Here is a 19,638-nt window from a genome sequence, read left to right as displayed (position 1 = left end):
CGCATCCTACGAGCATGTTCAGTCGCTCAGTCGTGTCCGACTCTTTGTTCCCCCATGGACTATAGCCTGCCAGGCTCCTCTGTCCATGGAATTTCGCAGGCAAGAATACTGGAGTGGGTTGCCATTTCTTTCTCCAGAGGATCTTCCCAACCCAGGGATCAAACCCACATCTCCTGCATTGGCAGGTGGATTCTTTTCCGATGAGCCACTAGGGAAGATGAAATGAAATCACTCAGTTGTGTCCGATTCTTTGTGACCCCATAGACTGTAGCCTACCAGGCTCCTCTGTCCATGGGATTTTCCAGGCAATAGTACTGGAGTGGATTGCCATTTCCTTCTCCAGGGGATCTTCCCAACCCAGGGCTCGAGCCCGGGTCTCCCGCATTCTAGACAGGCGCTTTACTGTCTGAGCCACCAGGGAAGCCTGTACAGTCAAGTACCCAGAAGCATAGCCACTTGTAGAGGGTGCAGGCGCATGACAATGTATGCCAGACACATGCTCTAACTTATGTGATTAGACATGCAAACATACATTTGCGTCTTTGAAAGTTTGCAACTTGAAGGTTCATATGTTGGGGACTTACTGTACAAAATTCATAATCCAGCAGCAAAAGAACAAATCGACTCTCTGACACATCTACCCAAGATCTGCTCACAAGCAGGCCAAACAGTAAATGTTCAGTTTGTGGGCGTGTCTCCAATGCTGTTGGAGCTATTTATTTTTCTGGAGAATATATGTTTCTGCTGAAGAGGTATTAGTGGTCACACCTGGAGGACACTTCTAGGAAGCTCCCTCCCTTTCTCTGAGTCAGAATTTCCTCCCCTCTAAAGATGAAGTGACTGATACCAGTGTGGCCAAGTTGCTGGGAATGTTCCTTGAACTAATATGTAAAGAATTGCCTGGCCCGCTCCAGGCCCTCCATAAATGTTGGGTATCTGAGAATTCTTTGTGTTTGTTTTCATTTAGTGACTTATCAGATGCCCTGGTCATCTTCCAGCTCTATGAAAAGATTAAAGTCCCTGTTGACTGGAGCAGAGTAAACAAACCACCATACCCCAAACTGGGGGGTAACATGAAGAAGGTAAATGATGACTCTTGTGAGGTTCTGGTCGTCAGATGAAGTCATAAGCCCACAAGAGCACTGTGTGAATACTTTTATCAGGAAGCCAAGCTCAGATAAGAAATGCTTATCCAGGGATTAACTTAAGAGTACAGCAATCAGAAACCTGAGTGGTTTTTATTAAAGGGAGTTCATTATTTCAGCTGATTGCTTATTTATAATTCTGTGTTGGATGTCTTTAAGCGTCATGATGTAAAAATTCTAATTAAGATAATTAGAGCAAGCAGAGCTGTGGGGTGCCTTTCCCTCCAGCAAGATCCTCATTCTAATTTTCTAAAGGATCGAAACCTGTGCTAACAGTTTGACATGTACAAATAGTATGTCTAGTGAGAACACATTGTTTTGTAAAAGCAGCCACAGCCATGGGGGTGGCACGAACATTTCCCACCATTTATCGTCCCTGTGACCCAGTAATCCGTGAATCGTAGCCACGGGAACACCCATCCCATATGTCGGTCTACTGTGTGCTTACAGGATCTGGATTTTCCAGGCCAGTCTCTACAAATGCAACTATTTTAGGGATATTATAGACAGGTTATTTAGTATGGCTTTCTAGTTATGTCATGGGATAGAGCCATGAAAATGGTCATCATAATAACTCATTTTGGCTTTACACCTGGTATACTATGAATATTTTTTTTTCTTTTGATGAGAGTGAGTGGCACTCTTTAAGAAAAGGTGGAAATAAATCAGGCTTCCCTGATGGTCCAGTGGTTAAGACTCCAAGCTCTCATTGCAGGGGGTCTGGGGTTTCAGTCCTGGTCGGGAAACCAGATCCTGCATGCCCCAACTGAGACCCAGTGCAGCCAAATAAAATTTTTTAAAAAGATGGAAAATTATTTGACTAATTTAGAATCCTAGAATTGCTGAACTAGAGACTTGAGAGATTATTCAGTCTGACCTTATTATTTCATTTTGTGTCTATTTTTATCATCTTACTTCCTCTGGTATTTATCATCAAAGAGATGATGACATTAGATTGTTTCCTGCTCATTAACAGCTTGAGAATTGTAACTATGCAGTGGAACTGGGGAAGAATCAAGCAAAGTTCTCCCTGGTTGGCATTGGGGGACAAGACCTCAATGAAGGAAACCGCACCCTAACGTTGGCCTTGGTCTGGCAGTTGATGAGAAGGTAATACAGCTCAGGAAAATGGCATCTTGTTGAACAAATTCTTTATTTTTTAAATTATATTTGTTTATTTTTAATTAATTGATGGTTGCTTTACAATATCGGTTTGATTGAATGTATTTTTTGATCTAGAAAAGTACTAGCAAATTTCAGGAATGTGATTTAATCCAGTAAAACTATATTTTAAGCTAAAATGAAACCCAAAGGAGTGTGTGGGGGGGCTGGGCGTGTCCTGCTTTTTTGTTTGTTTGTTTGTTTTTTCTTTCATTTCTATCAGTTTTGTTTCAGGTACTTTGAAATTCTATTGTCAAGTTCATCAGCATTTAAGCTTGTCATAACAACCTTAATTCTTAATGAATCACCCTTTTTCATGTGGAGTTACCCTATGCCTGATGATACTCTTTTTCTCTAAAAGCTATTTTTCCAGATAGTGATACAGCTTCTTGATTAGTTTTAGCATGATACGTTTTTCCCCCATCCTCTAACTTTTAACTGATTGATGTAAATACAGTTGCTTATCCTTTAAAGGGACTTTCAAAATAAAGGGGGGAAATATGCTATATTTACCTACATATCTGTCATTTCGGGTGCTTCTCTTTTCATGCTATAGATCCAGATTTCTATCTGATACCATTTGCCTTCTACTTGAAATATTTCTAGTGGTGCAGATCTGTTGGCAAGGAATTATTTCAGCTTCTATATGTCTGATAAACTCTTTATTTCATTTTTGCAAGGTATTTTATCTGAGTGTAGAATTCTAGGTTGATAGTTTTTTCTTTCGTTATTTTGAAGGTAGTGTTCACTGTCTTCTAGCTTGCATTGTTTCCAGTGATAAATCTATTGTATTTCTTATCTTTGTTCCTCAGTGCTGAGTCGCTTCAGTTGTGTCTGCTTTCGACCCTGTGGACCATGGCCTGCCAGGCTCCTCTGGCCATGGGAGTCTCCAGGGAAGAATACTGGAGTGGGTTGCCATTAACTTCTCCGTTGTTCCTCCGTAGGTCATGTCTTTTCTTTTCTGGCTTCTTTCAAGATTTTCTCTTAATCATTGCTTTTAAGTAGTTTGATTATGATGTACTTTGGTGTTTCTTGCACTTGAGGTTTGTTGAGCTTCTTGCATCTGTGGGTTTACAATTTTCATCAAATTTGGAAAAACGTTGGCCTTTATTTATTCAAATTTGACTCCTGTATCCACCCACCCTAGTTTTTCAGGACTCTTAAGTATTTGATCATTGAAGTTGTCCCAGAATTCATTGATACTCAGATCATCTTTTTATGTTTCATTTTTTCTTCTCTGTTTCATTTGGGATAATTTCTATTGTCTTAAATTCACTACTCTCTTCTACAACGTCTACCATTAATTCCATTTGGTGTATATGTTTTTCATCTCAGACTTTATAGTTTTCATATGTAGAAATTTGATTTAGGTGTTTTTGACATCTCCTATATCTCTTAACCTTCTTGAGCTATAGAATATAAGTACAATAACTGCTATTTCTGTTTCTATTAATTGATTTTTAACCTCACTATGGCTCATACTTTCTTGCTTCCTGGAATGCCTACTGATTTTTCGCTGTATGTAAGGCATTGTGAATTTTACCTTGCCATTTGCTAGATATTTCTGTATTCCTTTAAAGAAAGTGAAATCCCTCAGTCGTGTCTGATTCTTTGCGACCCCATGGACTGTAGCCTACCAGGCTTCTCCATCCATGGGATTTTCCAGGCAAGGGTACTGGAGTGGGTTGCCATTTCCTTCTCCAGGGGATCTTCCCAACCCAGGAATCGAACCTGGGTCTCCTGCGTTGCAGACAGACGGTTTACCCTCTGAGCCACTGGGATGCAGTTCAGTTCAGTCGCTCAGTTGTGTCTGACTCTTTGCAACCCCATGAACCACAGCAAGCCAGGCCTCCCTGTCCATCACCAACTCCCGGAATCCACCCAAACCCATGTCCATTGTGTTAGTGATGCCATCCAACCATCTCATCCTCTGTCATATCCTTCTCTTCCTGCCCTCAATCTTTCCCAGAATCAAGGTCTTTTCAAATGAGTCAGGTCTTTGCATCAGGTGGCCAAAGTATTGGTGTTTCAGCTTCAACATCAGTCCTTCCAATGAACGCCCAGGCCTGATCTCCTTTAGGATGGACTGGTGGGATGCAGTTACGTTACTTAAACAAAATTTGATCCTTTGGGGGCTTACTTAAAATCTTAATTAATCTCGAGCTCATTTTGCTTCTCAATACTGAGATAATCTCATCTGAGTACTTTACTTGATGCTCCATATATCATGAGATTTGTCTACTCTGACTGGTGGGAGCCAGATGTAACCCGCGCTTGTGTGAACTCCAAGGATTGCTCTGCCCATTCATTTCTGCAAGTTCTTTCCCCAGCCGCAGTGTATTTGCTCAAATGCATGCACCAAGTCGCACTCTGCTAAGCACGCGAGGCAGAACTTCTGAAGATCTCTGGAGCTTTTGTTCTAGATGACTCTACTCTCTGGGCGGCTCTCTTCTCTCTGCTCTTCTGCCACACACATTCTAGCACCGTGGCTTCCTTGAGTTCGCAACCCTGTCCCGTCAGCTCATCGAGACTGTCATGCTCTGTTTGAGTTCTCTTGCCCTGCACTGCCGCCTGGGAATTCTCTGTGCGATCAGCTGGGACAATCTTAGGGCTCACCACATTCGTTTTCCTTCTCAGGGACCCCTGTTTTGTGCTTTCTGTCATCAAGTCTAGACAACACCATTTCATGTTTTTTCATTGGGTTTTATGTGTTTAAGGCAGAAGGGTCAGTCTGATTCCTGTTATTCCATCATGACCAGAAGCAGAATTTCCTGCTACTTCTATAACAGAGAACTTTGGATACCTTTTAGTTGTTGCTGAGTCACTCAGTCGTGTCTTTGAAACCCCATGGACTGCAGCACACCAGGCTCCCCTGTCCTTCACTGTCTCCCGGAGTTCACTCAAACTCATGTGCATACCTTGTAGAGCCAAATATAAATTTGATTAAAATGTGAGAGCTCTGTGGACAAATTATTTAATCAATAGTAGAATATAATAAGATACACAAATGCAAGATAAATGATGAGAAAAGTAAACAATTTTTGGTACAAAAGCATGAGCCTGGGGAGAATTCTAGATAGCAAAGCTGTCAGCATTAACTTGTTCACTTTTACATGCTTTGCTCCTTTCCTCCTATACTGATAGCCCTGAGCAGGCTGAAGTCTTCCATTCCTTAATTAGAACCTATGTTGCTGCTGCTGTTGCTGCTGCTAAGTCACTTCAGTCGTGTCCGACTCTGTGCGACCCCATAGACAGCAGCCCACCAGGCTCCCCCGTCCCTGGGATTCTCCAGGCAAGAACACTGGAGTGGGTTGCCATTTCCTTCTCCAATGCGTGAAAGTGAAGTCACTCAGTTGTGTCTGATTTTTAGCGACCTCCTGGACTGCAGCCTACCAGGCTCCTCTGCCCATGGGATTTTCCAGAGTACTGGAGTGGGTTGCCATTGCCTTCTCCGAGAGCCTAAGTTAGAATGACTTAATTCATTTTTCTACCTGGAAGGAAGCCCCAGAAACCATATGTCACATTACATTATATCTAACAATGTAATGGCAGAGACAAGGGTTGTCATTTCCTGAAGCACAGAAGCTCTATTCCCAGGCCACTGTCTGCAGGTCCTAATATTTATAATGGTCCTCAGAGTAATTATGTCAGTGTTCCCAGGTGATGGAGGGTGGTCAGAAGTGATCATAATCACTACCTGATTTACATTTGCTTTATCAAATATGATGCTCCATTACCCTTTTCTCAACTGGGATCTCTTTAATGATCAAAGGCAGATGTCATAGGCTTCTCTGGCACAGAAAACACCAGAGCTAAAGCAGCTTTAACTCTAGTCCCTGTTACAGTGCCTGTATCTAGAACATTGCTGGAAGTTCCTAAGAGCTGTTCTTACCAGTGTATTTTCAGAAACGCCTTCTGAACTCCCCACTATTTTATTTCCCGTGTGTGTTTAATTCTTAACAGAATGGCTTTTGGTACTGATTGCTTTGAAAACCAAAACCAAAGTCTTTTTAGTTGCCACAGTTAAATTGACTCTTGGGTCTGGAGATGAAAGCATCTTTGATATTTTGTTTTAGTGACTTAAAAAAATACTCAGGCCAACTCTATTCTATTTTGAATTTCATAATATCTGAAAATCACCTTGTAATATGATCTTTGTTTTGAGTTTTATAAAAATGTGACCCAACAACAAGGCTGGTATATATATATATAACAAGGGCTAGTTTGAGCTGAGTCTCTTCCTGGTTAATAAGTCCTATTTCTCATGAATCTTTACTGTATAAGAATTGTGGGGACTTCCCTGGTGGTTCAGTGGTTAAGACTCCAAGCTGCCAATGCTTGGGGCACGATTTGATCCCTATCAGGCAACTAAGATCCCACATGCTGTGTGGCATGATCAAAAGATTAAAAAATAATAATAATAATTTCGTATAAGAAAGTGCACAGAGAAATTCCTTACTGTTGAAGGTGATGAAATGACTGATTATGTAAATTCCAGCAGAAGGGGATTTTTTTCTTTCTCTGTGTGCCACATATTAACAGATCTAATAAATTTAGACCCAGTTCTAGCTGAAATTTATGTCACTGGTTTGCACAGATGTGTTCATTTGGTCATTGATCTGGACAATAAATGGCATGTCATTTTCCCCCTAAAAACAAATGAGAGCCTAAACCTCCCTTTCCCCTTCAGTAGCCTAGAAATTGTTCTCAGATTGGAAAGCTGGCAGATTGCGTGTGTGTACATTTGGAGACAAAAGCCTGAGGCAAGTAGACTGCCAGCAGACAGCAACAGTAGACTCCAGCAAAGGAGCGTGAGTCTGCAGCAGGCAAAGGAGGGAATTCTCTCCACATCAAAGAGGCTGTGGACAGCGAATTGGGGATAGGTCTGTGAAAAACAAAGCAGCTAGGTTTGCCCCTCCGGGTCACATATTATATCAATAAACCACAGTTCCATGGCAGGAAAGCACGAAAGTCATAATCACAGCCCCTCCAGCCCCAAATCCCATCCATCCCCTGCTGTTGGATGAGGCCCAGCCTAAAGCTGGGACTCATGGGGCCATTTCATTTCTTTAATCTTTATTGGAGTATAATTGCTTTACAGTTGTATTAGTTTCTGCTGCTGCTGCTGCTGCTAAGTCGCTTCAGTCGTGTCCGACTCTGTGCGACCCCATAGACGGCTCTGCTATACAGCAAAGTGAATCAACAATAAGCGTACGTGTGTGCGTGCTCAATCTCTCAAGTTGAGTTTGACTTTTTGCAACCCCATGGACTGTGGCCCGCCAGGATCCTCTGTCCGTGGGATTTTCCAGGCAAGAATACTGGAGTGGGTTGCCATTTCCTCCTCCCAAGGATCTTCCCAACCCAGGGATTGAACCTGCATCGCTTATGTCTTCTAGTTTGGCAGGCAGATTCTTTACCACTGAGCCACCAGGGAAGCACTACCCCCCCCGCCACCGAATTTTATTTTTTGCTAAAGACAAGTTGCAGAAGCTCTTTTCCTCCTCATCACCAGTGATGGGGAAGTGCTTTCATCTGAAGAAAGTGGGTCATTACTCCTTTTTCAGAGATAACACTTGAAAGCTGTGTGGGAGATCATGAAGGACGGTGTTTTCCACAGAAGCATTAACTGGAGGAAGACACCCGATGGGTTATGTAAGCAAAACCCCGGGCGGAGGGTGACCTCATTTAGGGAGGCCCTCCAGACAGGCCGGAGACTTGAATTTCAGTTTGGACGACGCACACTGAAACCCTAGTCTTTCGTGGGTAATTTGACCACCTCCCTCTCCCCCTTAACAAGACTGAACCCTGAGGCCAGCCGACCTGCCCACTTGCTCACTGCTTGCCTCTCTATTTCCCTTTTGAGAGGGATCAGCTTGGGGAATGGTGAGCCTTCTCTGCTCCCTGGAATTTTAAGAGTTTGAAGCATCGTAATGTTCCCCACCACCACACTTCTCATAATCGTGTGTCTCAAAGGCAGTTCTTTTTTTTTTTTTTTTAATTTTATTTTATTTTTAAACTTTACATAATTGTATTAGTTTTGCCAAATATCAAAATGAATCCACCACAGGTATACATGTGTTCCCCATCCTGAACCCTCCTCCCTCCTCCCTCCCCATACCATCGTTCTTACTCTCAAACTAGAGATTAACTAGAGATTAATTTCTACTTCTGTCTTATACCGGGGAAACTTTTATGTTTTTTCTTTCTTATGTTAGCTGGTCGGGCTTTTCCTTTTTTATTGACCTGTAGCTGATTTACAATGCTGTGTTAATTTCTGCTGTACAGCAGTGATTCGGGTATACATGCATATGCACATATATATATGTATGTTTATACATTCTTTTCCATATTTTTCCCATTGTGGTTTGTCACAGGATGTTGAATACAGTTCTCTGTGCTATAGAGTGGGGCCTTGTTGTTTATCTCATTCTATAATTAACAGTTTGTATCTGCTAACCCCAAATACTTCCAATACCTCCCTTCCCCACCCCTTTCCCCCTCGGCAGACAGAAGTCTATTCTCCGTGTCTGTGAATCTGTTTCTGTTTTGTAGATAGGTTCATGCATGTCATATTTTAGATTCCACGTATAAAAGATATCATATGGTGTTTGTCTTTCTCTTTCTGGCCTACTTCACTTAGTACGATCACCTCTAGTTTCATCCATGTTGCTGTAAATGTGTTATTTCATGCTTTTTGTGTCACGTAATATTCCTGTGTGTATGTGTGTGTGTGTGTCTCCTTTATCCATTATCAGAGGACATTCAGGTTGTCTCCATGTCTTGCCTATTGTGAATGGTGCTGCTCTGAACATAGGGGTGCATACGTCTTTTTGAATGATAGTCTTGTCTGAATATATGTGCTTGGGCTGTGGGCTTGCCTAACATTGAATTGTTCCTTGATTTTCATGGTTCCTTTAAGAAAAGCACCACTGGTTCAAAGCCTTTGCTTCATTTTTCTCTCCTTGCTTCCCTTCTGCTTTGCCTTCCCACAATGACGGTGGTATTTGCTCTGCATCACACTCTACATATAAAGTTCTATTTTGTTATTCTAAAAGGAACTAGTGTTATTACATATTCTTTGTTCCTCAACTGCAATGGTATCCAGGCCATCTTCTGCGACAGGAAAAAATAAAAACTTCTATGCTGGCAACTCTGTGAATAGTGAATTCTTCTTCATATATTTTTTTAAATTTTTATTGGAGTATAGTTGACTTACAATGTTGTGTTACTTTCTGCTGAACAGCAAAGTGATTCAGTTATACAAATACATATATCCAGTGTCTTTTAGATTCTTTTCCCATTTAGGTCATTATAGAGTATTGAGACGGAGAAGGCAATGGCACCCCACTCCAGTACTCTTGCCTGGAAAATCCCATGGACGGAGGAGCCTGGTGGGCTGCTGTCTATGGGGTCACACGGTGCTGGACATAACTGAAGCGACTTAGCAGCAGCAGCAGAGTATGGAGAAGAGTTCCCTGTGCTATACAATTGTGAATTCTTTAGTGACTTTTCTCCAGAAGTCATTCTTGGTTTTGTTCAGGTACACGTTGAATATTCTTGAAGACATTGGAGGCGGGCAGAAGGTCAATGATGACACTATTGTCAGCTGGGTGAATGAAACACTGAAGGAAGCGGAGAAGAATTCATGCATCTCTAGTTTCAAGGTAACGTGCTTTGCCTCCCGCGCGGCCCCCTGAGCTTTATGCTGATCTTTATTGCTTTCACTCTGTCTTCAAGAGTGACCTTCAGTATGAGGTCTTTGAGGCACCCCTCCCATTTTGATTTTGCTTGAATGACCCATTATTGTTTTGATGTTCATAGGCCGTTTCATTGACAAATTTCTTGTCATTTTCCTCCCTAATAATTAATTTAAAAAACCCAGTCATTTTTTATAAGGGATTTTAGGCATCGTTCTTCCAAAGTAATATAAAATATAGTATTTTTTTAAGCGTGCACAGCTCCATGGTTCAGATTGTTAACATGATGAGGGTGAGATGTAAAATGCTAGAAGATCTCCCATGGGGTATTTTCTTTTTCTTTTTTTTTTTAAGAAAAAAAGCAAATTGTGTACGTGTATCCAAATCCCGTTTTTATTAATAACAGCATTATATTTTATTACATTTCTCGTCTCATGTTTTAAACATTAGCTGGATTCTTTCTCAAGGGCCCTGAGCACTTGATCCACAGTATAGTGTCGGCGTCCCGTCGTAACTACATTTTCTCTATTTAAAGGTCAAGATTGGGGGAGGGACCCCTTCAGAGTTATATTAACAGGGTGGATGAGGCAGTTTGTCATGATGTCGATCCTCTGCTTCAAAATCAAGAGAAAAGTGAAAATCTCTCCCCTCCCAGAAAGGGCAAGGGATGTATCTCTGGGCTGGGCTATACCAGGGGCGCCTGGACTCTGTGAGCTCAGCACAGGAAACAGCCAGCTCTGTCTGCCCTCCACCTACCATTTGTTTGGTCTGAAGAGCTGAGCAGCGGTTGAAGCAGAGACTGGTGATCGACATGAACAAATCTTTCCAGAAAGAGATCAGGGAAGGTGGTGAAGGGCGCTCCCAGGATGGACTGCACTCTGAGGACCAGGGCCCTCTTGTTTGTAAGGCCTTCTTGTTCACAGATATCGTGAAGATAGCGTTACCATTTCCCTGATTTTTTTTTTTTTTTTTTTACCGCTTTGCGTGGCATGTGGGATCTTAGTTCCCTGACCAGGGATCGAACCTGTGCCCCCTGTGATGGAAGCATGGAGTCTTAACCACTGATCCACGAGGGAAGTCCCACCATTTTCCTGATTGTGTAATGAGGAATCTGGGGGCTCATTTAACTCCTGAAGTCACAGCTAGTAATTGCAGGTGGTGTCCACTAGGGAATGGAAAGCACCTCTCTCTGCAAGGTGAGGTTCTAGAGCAGAGTGTATCTGTAGATCACGTGACCGTGGCTATGACACGATGGTTAAACAGTCCCGGGAGTGCGTCTCTTGGTAGAACAGCTGCCACTTTACAGGAATGCAGCCCTTTGCATTACCTGGCAGTTTCTGGGGTGTTCCTCTTCGGAATGTTTGATAATTTTTTTTCTACTTGTGATGCTCAGGGTGAATTTTCTCCTGTCTTCTCACCAAGGCATTACAGAATTGGTCAAAAAAAAAAAAAAGAAAGAAACACGATTTATTTTTGTTGTTTTTTAATTTTTACAATGTTGTGTTGGTTTCTGCTGTGCAACAATGTGAATGAGCCATAATAATACATATATCACCTCCCTCTTGAGCCTCCCTCCCGTCCCCCTGTCCTCATCACAGAGCACCAGACTGGGATTTTAAGTGAAACCTTTAAAAAAATGAGCATAGCCCACCCCCCATTAGCCACTGTAGAAACAGTCCTGGTCCCCCCTCACCTATGAACGCTGCTGACTGCTGACCATCTCGCTGCCCATCAGCCCCCCAAGACTGTGGGAAGAAAGTAGGGAAGAAGCTGAAACTCCAGTCTCTCCATTTTGCTTTCCTTGTGCTTCTTCACCAAAAAATTCTATGGAGATAGAAGCTCTGGCTAATAATGGAAATTAGAAATGGTTATATGTATATTGATTTTAATTTTGTGGTAGGTCTTATATTACCTGGGCTTCCCTGGTGACTCAGACAGTAATGAGTCTGCCTGCAATATAGGAGACCTGGATTCGATCCCTGGGTTGGGAAGATCCCCTGGAGAAGGAAATGGCAGCCCACTCCAGTATTCTTGCCTGGAGAGTTCCAGGGACAGAGGAGCCTGGTAGGCTGTAGTCAATGGGGTTGCAGAGAGTTGGACACGACTGAGCGACTTTCACTTATATTACCCAGAAATAAGTAAAAATGGACCCATCGTATTTTTTACGTTGTTTTATTATAATTATTTCATTCATTTTTATTTCTTGGCCGTGCTACACAGCGTGTGGGATCTTAGTTCCCCGACCAGGGATCGAACCCTTACCCCTTCCATTGGGGGAGTCTTAACTATTGGACTGCAACCAAGGAAGTCCCTACCCTTCTGATCTTTCTTTCTTTCTTTTTTTTTTTTTTTTTAATATTTTTGTACCTCTGCAGAGGGCCTGTGCTGGAGACCTAACATCTTGCAGGGGTCCTGTGTCTTGTTTCTTGGTTAGAATTGACTCTGATTTGGACCCTCGAGGTATGAGGTGTTTAGACTTCATTTCAGTTCAGTCGCTCAGTCGTGTCCAGTCGGACAACCCCATGAATCTCAGCACGCCAGGCCTCCCTGTCCATCACCAACTCCCGGAATTCACTCAGACTCACGTCCATTGAGTCAGTGATGCCATCCAGCCATCTCATCCTCTGTCATCCCCTTCTCCTCCTGTCCACAATCCCTCCCAGCATCAGAGTCTTTTCCAATGAGTCAACTCTTCGCATCAGGTGGCCAAAGTACTGGAGTTTCAGCTTTAGCATCATTCCTTCCAAAGAAATCCCAGGGCTGATCTCCTTCAGAATGGACTGGTTGGATCTCCTTGCAGTCCAAGGGACTCTCAAGAGTCTTCTCCAACACCACAGTTCAAAAGCATCAATTCTTCGGCGCTCAGCCTTCTTCACCGTCCAATTCTCACATCCATACATGACCACAGGAAAAACCACAGCCTTGACTTGACGGACCTTTGTTGGCAAAGTAATGTCTCTGCTTTTGAATATGCTATCTAGGTTGGTCATAACTTTCCTTCCAAGGAGTAAGCGTCTTTTAATTTTATGGCTGCAGTCACCATCTGCAGTGATTTTGGAGCCCCCCAAAATAAAGTCTGACACTGTCTCCACTGTTTCCCCATCTATTTCCCATGAAGTGATGGGACCGGATGCCATGATCTTCGTTTTCTGAATGTTGAGCTTTAAGCCAACTTTTTCATTCTCCTCTTTCACTTTCATCAAGAAGCTTTTTAGTTTCTCTTCACTTTCTGCCATAAGGGTGGTGTCATCTGCATATCTGAGGTTATTGATATTTCTCCTGGCAATCTTGATTCCAGCTTGTGTTTCTTCCAGTCCAGTGTTTCTCATGATGTACTCTGCATAGAAGTTAAATAAGCAGGGTGACAATATACAGCCTTGACGTACTCCTTTTCTTATTTGTAACCAGTCTGATGTTCCATGTCCAGTTCTAACTGTTGCTTCCTGACCTACATATATATTTCTCAAGAGGCAGGTCAGATGGTCTGGTATTCCCATCTCTTTCAGAATTTTCCACAGTTTATTGTGATCCACACAGTCCAAGGCTTTGGCATAGTCAATAAAGCAGAAATAGATGTTTTTCTGGAACTCTCTTGCTTTTTTGATGATCCAGCGGATGTTGACAATTTGATCTCTGGTTCCTCTGCCTTTTCTAAAACCAGCTTGAACATCTGGAAGTTCACGGTTCACGTATTGCTGAAGCCTGGAGAATTTTGAGCATTACTTTACTAGTGTGTGAGATGAGTGCAATTGTGCAGTAGTTGGAGCACTCTTTGGCATTGTGTTTCTTTGGGATTGGAATGAAAACTGACCTTTTCCAGTCCTGTGGCCACTGCTGAGTTTTCCAAATTTGCTGACACATTGAGTGCAGCACTTTCACAGCATCATCTTTCAGGATTTGAAATAGCTCAACTGGAATTCCATCACCTCCACTAGCTTTGTTCGTAGTGATGCTTGCTAAGGCCCACTTGACTTCACATTCCAGGATGTCTGGCTCTAGGTCAGTGATCACACCATCGTGATTATCTGGGTCGTTAAGATCTTTTTTGTACAGTTCTTCTGTGTATTCTTGCCACCTCTTCTTAATATCTTCTGCTTCTGTTAGGTCCATACCATTTCTGTCCTTTATCGAGCCCATCTTTGCATGAAATGTCCCCTTGGAATCTCTAATTTTTTTCAAGAAATCTCTAGTTTAGACTTGACTATGCTCAGATGGTGACATGCAGTCGCCTCTCCCTGTCTGTACTCTCAGGTACCCAAGAGAGAGAGCAGAGTTTTGTGCATTCACAGCTCTGGGTGAACGACTCCCTGCCTGTTGGCAGACAATGGGTTTCCTCTGCATAGTGAGCCACCAGGAAGCTACTGACGCCCCCTAGAGAAACAGCACTTGGTTTGAAATAGCAGGTGCCACACTGTGGCATTTCCCAGACCAGGACGTGTATATTTCATATTTAAAAGGAAAGAGAAGGGACTTTCTTGGCGGTCCAGTGGTTAAGTCTCCACACTTCCAATGCAGGAGACACAAGTTCCATCCCTGGTCAGGGAACTAAGCTCCCACATGGCACATGGAAAGTGAAAGTGAAAGTCGCTCAGTCTTGTCTGACTCTGCAACTCCATGACTATACAGTCCATGGAATTCTCCAGGCCAGAATACTGGAGTGGGTAGCCTTTCCCTTCTCCAGGGGATCTTTCAAACCCAGGTCTCCCACATTGCAGGTGGATTCTTTACCAGCTGAGCTACAAGGGAAGCCCAAGAGTACTGGAGTAGGTAGCCTATCCCTTCTCCAGCAGATCTTCCCTACCCAGGAATTGAACTGGGGTCTCCTGCATTGCAGGCAGATTCTTTACCAGCTGAGCTATCAGGGAACATGCCACATGGAGCAACCAAAAATTGAAAAGAACCACCCACTTTCCTTGAGCCAAACAGAAGTAACCTGGGAGCATATTGATGAAGCCCATGCTTTCTCTCTGTGCAGGACCCGAAGATCAGCACAAGTCTGCCGGTCCTTGATCTCATCGATGCCATTCAGCCAGGTTCCATTAACTATGACCTTCTGAAGACGGAGAACCTGAATGAAGAAGAGAAACTCAACAACGCAAAGTACGTGAACAAGCCCGAGGTCAGGGAGGGAAGGAGCGGGTGGCTGTGGGGTCGAGTGCCCATGCCTCCATGCAGACAATTCAGTTTCACTACTGATGCTTTTCCTTCTCGTGACTTACTGCGTCCCATCACCCTTATATCTGCTACTGTGCAGTGACAGTTTAAGGTTCCAGGTGTGAGAGGGAACAAGACAAGAACACAACTGGTAACAATTGAAATGGAAAACAGTTGACTTCCAACTGATAAGCAAGCCTACAATTTCCTAACACTAATTTCCTTATCAAAATCTATAGGAGGTTTCCTGAGTAGAGTTTGTACATGGTGGGTGCGGAGTTAAACGCCCTATTTGTGAATATCCATGGATGTACCTGGGCAGGGGTGGGGTTCAAGGCCAGAGTCGTCACTGGTTTGAGAGCAGCTGCTCTTTGCGTTATACGCAGAGTGAGGGTTGTTCTTGTGTAGTCGCTGACTCTTTTGCAACTCCATGGACTGTAGCCTGCCAGGTTCCTCTGCCCATGGAATTCTCTAGTATTCTTACTGGAGTGGGTATCCGTTCCTATCTCCAGGGGATCTTCCCCCATGGAACCTGGGTCTCCTGCATGCCAGGCACATTCTTTACCATCTGAGCTGCCAGGGAAGCCCCAAATATAGAATCCTAAAAATGGCTATGGTGGCAAGATCATGCATATTTTTTAAGTTCTGTTTTCTAATTTTTGAACAACTTTTCCTCTATATTTTATAATGGAAAAATTAATTGTACTTCATTAATCATTAATATGGAGGAAGTGACTGAGAGATGGACAAGGAGAAAGAATGGGGCTACCCTTGCCTGGAGCTCTTAAATTAATGTGATCGCTAAAGTATGAGTAAAGTTATTTCAGAAGAGTGGAGGGAGTCACGGGGCCTTGGGTGGAATGAAGAATCTCTGGAGCAACCATTGTAAGAGGTTGCTAGATAACAAATGAGCAGAATAAAAGAACTGCCAGATAATAATAGTGTGGGCTCATTTGCAAGTAGACTACAACTAATAAAACTATCTTCCTGTAACTATAAACAGAGCAAAAATATTCTGATGCAGCTATGGTAATCTTATGTGAAAAATGTGTAATATAAAACTCTGGTTATTCTACGATCATAGTAGCATAAATAAATACACATGCATGTGGGCAAGAATTAGAATGGAAAAAGGAAGAAAAGAATGGACGGGGAAGAAAAGAAAAGAAAGGGGGCAGGGTGAAATTCCCTGGAGCTCTAGTGGTTAAGACTCTGAGCTTCCAAAGCAGGGGGCGTGGGTTCGATTCCTGGTCAGGGAACTAAGATCCCATATTCCTTGCAGCCAAAAAAGATTTTAAAAAAATAAAGAATTGATGGGTAGGGTCATGGTATTACAGATGCATTTCCTCTTTTTTTCTTCTGCCTTGTAAACAATGTTCTGTAGCTGAAGTGGAGTCTGCGGTCCTTCCCATCACACACTCTTGTTCAAGTCTGTGACTTTTTCTGCCACAGTAGACCCCAAGCAAATAAGCACCAAAAGTGGTGGGAGCTAGGAAGCTCTTTAAGGACAAGTGATACATTTGGTGATTATCACGAGGCTGGACAGCGAGTTTGATGGAGTTGGGAGCTTTGTCAAGCTAAGACTTGCCCACAAACCTCGAGAGGAAGCCAGTGATTGATTGGCTGCAGCTGTACCAGGAGTGACCTCGGCACAGTAGGTAGTTTACAGTGTAGAAGGCTCCGCTGGAGGCTCAGATGGTAAAGAATCTGCCTGCAATGCAGAAAGCCCGGGTTTGATCCCTGGGTCCGGGAAGATCCCCTGGAGAAGAGAATGGCAACCCATTCCAGAATTTTTGCCTGGAGAATTCCATGGACAGAGGAGCCTGGCAGGCTATAGTCCATGGGGTTACAAAGAGTCAGACACGCCTGAGTCACCAACATTTTAACTTTCTTTCATAGAGTGTATAGTATATATTATATAGAATGACAATAACTCTGACCCTGAGGGGTCCCCTTCATACTTGCTTAGGCTCCCCTCATCCCTCCTCTTTTCTCTTTTAGGTATGCCATCTCTATGGCCCGAAAAATTGGAGCGAGAGTGTATGCGCTTCCAGAAGACTTGGTGGAAGTGAACCCCAAGATGGTCATGACCGTGTTCGCTTGCCTCATGGGGAAAGGAATGAAGAGGGTGTAAGGCCCAGTGGGCGGGGTAGGGGGTGTGTGTGGGTCTCTGGCTGCTCATGCCTGGTGCCCCCAGGAAACACGGGAGGAGTCAGCCATTCCAAAGTTTCAACTCGATGACATTATTCACAGTTCCAAAAAAAAATGTATATCTCTTCTGCCAAGTAGCCTTCATGTATTTAACAAAAAGTGCTTTATTCTTTGCAAAAGACCCAGTCTCTTACAAATATTTTTTTATCATTGAATTGATTGCTTCTTTGAAAACGTAGAGAAAAAGAGATCTTACTTCCCAGGCACCTTTCCTGCCTTTGCCGTTGTAGTCAGGTATAGAAGTCTCAAGTGTAGTTCATTTTAACGTAATCTTTCAAACCAGCTTACATTGTCTGCCTTCTTGTTCGGGGTGAGAACCAGGAGGGGAGAATCATCGGAGGGGAGAATCGTGAAACCAGCCTAAAGCTGGCTTCTGGAGGCCAGCGTTTGCTCTGTTACAAGCCTCCTTCCTGTTGCCCTTCTACCTGGGTCTACCTGTTGTGACTTTGCTCTCCACCCCGGCAGAACCTGCCCTCTCTGTGGCTCCCCTCTGCTGGCCACCCTCCTCTTGGGCCTTCTGGGTCATCTGACAAATCAGGCTGTATTGGGGTCCCCAAGAGTGTCTGGTAACCTCCAGACCTAAGACATATCATCAGAACATTTTCTTAGAACTGTGTTTACTAATCTCCAGAACGAAGACTTATCATCAGAACATTTTCTCAAAACTAGGGTCCCAGATGTCATCAGATTTTATTTTTTCAGTCAATGAGAAGCCCTCTGTTTTTAACCCTAGGATCTGGGCTCTGACCAGATCTACTATCTTAAATACCATGCCTTCAGATAGATTCTTAACTGTTGGTGGAAGGAAGCGTTCAAGGAGGGGGTCATTGAGCAGCAAACCACTAGAGGGCAGTGTGGAGTCATAACAAAGTTTCTGGTCTCAGGTGCTGCCTCTGTGCATTTAGCCCTGTGTATTATGGCAACCCACTCCAGTGTTCTTGCCTGGAGAATCCCAGGGACGGCAGAGCCTGGTGGGCTGCCATCTATGGGGTCGCACAGAGTCGGACATGACTGAAGCAACTTAGCAGCAGCAGCAGCATTAGATCTTGGAGAAGGAAACAGCAGCCCAGTCCAGTATTCTTGCCTGGAGAATTCGATGGACAGAGGAGCCTGGCGGGCTACAGTCCATGGGGTCGCACAGAGTCAGACACAACTGCGTGACTAATGTTTTATTAGATCTAGTTATACAGTGTGGCTAGATATCTGGCGACTGGGAACTGCTTGTTCTGATTTCATTAGCTCTTAGATCATAGTGCATATGATGTCTGCCGGGCCATAGGATCATGTTTACTTTTTTGGTACCCCCAAATGCCCAGGGGTCATATGTGCCAATGAACAGTGCCCCCACCTCAACCCCAAACTTGACCCCCACCAACACACTCACATATACACATACCTAGCCAGGTATCAAGCTGGCTAGGAACAGGCACAGTCGCTTTATTAAGAGTTAATTTACTGGATATTTAAAGAATTCTTAAACAAAACCCAAGGAACACTGTACTCTTGAGCAGTTCTAATAGCCTGCAATTTCCTTGAAAACTTACCAAAGGCTAAATAGCAACAGAGCATTGGGCACTGATGCCAGACCCCTTCTGTCATGGTGAACGCGTTCATGGAGGAGGTATCTGCTTTAGGGGTGGTGTGTAGTGGAACTTAGTCATTTTTCAAAGCAACTGAAATGCATTATCCCAGTCTGCTCCTTGTCAGTGGGCTCAGGAAGCCAAGATATGGCTTCTCCTAGCCCGTAATCTGTATTTCTAATGCATTTGATTGCAAAGTGGTTGGCTTTGTCTTAATCTGCACTTAATGTAGCCCCCAGACGATTCTCCCCGCCGTCTGCCTCCAGGAGGAATGTTATTGCCTTAATGGAAAATGAAGATAAAATAATGCTCAATCAAGATCTCTCCAAATAAAATGTTCCCCATATCGGACGTCTTCTGAAGGTTTCATGAGTTATTCATTCAGCCAACATGCACTGAGGCCCTACATGTGCCAGGTTTGGGAAATATGCCCGCAAATGAGGCAGGCCTTGAGCTCAGCTGATCAAGAGAGACTGATCAGGAAAAACACACCACTGCCAGGTGCTATGAGTAATTGATGAGGGCAGGGTGGGAGGGGCTTACAACAGAGAAAACCCCCAAAGGAGAAATATTTTAGCTGAAAGCTGAAGAGTAAGTTGGCGGGAGTCAGACCACGAGGAGGTCAAAATGAAAGGTAAGACACAAATTCTCAGGAACACATGGAACCCACTTGTGCCCAAAAGCCAGACT

At 43.5% G+C, this 19,638-nt stretch overlaps 1 protein-coding gene across 2 annotated transcripts in view; it reads left to right on the top strand.

The window, feature by feature from the left end:
* Positions 1-19,299, top strand: part of LCP1 (lymphocyte cytosolic protein 1) — a 104,858-nt gene extending 85,559 nt beyond the window's left edge. For both annotated transcript variants that reach the window (XM_019971245.2, XM_019971244.2), the window contains exons 12-16: positions 968-1,082; positions 2,122-2,255; positions 9,847-9,970; positions 14,979-15,103; positions 17,159-19,299. In XM_019971245.2, the coding sequence (XP_019826804.1) occupies positions 968-1,082; positions 2,122-2,255; positions 9,847-9,970; positions 14,979-15,103; positions 17,159-17,291 (631 nt within the window). In that variant the 3' untranslated portion in view covers positions 17,292-19,299. The remainder of the gene's footprint in view (positions 1-967; positions 1,083-2,121; positions 2,256-9,846; positions 9,971-14,978; positions 15,104-17,158) is intronic.
* The last annotated feature ends 339 nt before the right edge of the window (positions 19,300-19,638 follow it).

The sequence above is a fragment of the Bos indicus genome, chromosome 12 (genome assembly GCF_029378745.1).
Source record: "Bos indicus isolate NIAB-ARS_2022 breed Sahiwal x Tharparkar chromosome 12, NIAB-ARS_B.indTharparkar_mat_pri_1.0, whole genome shotgun sequence".
Classification (NCBI taxonomy): domain Eukaryota; kingdom Metazoa; phylum Chordata; class Mammalia; order Artiodactyla; family Bovidae; genus Bos; species Bos indicus.
Note: the sequence above shows the minus strand (reverse complement) of the source record. Positions and strands in the feature narration are given on the sequence as shown.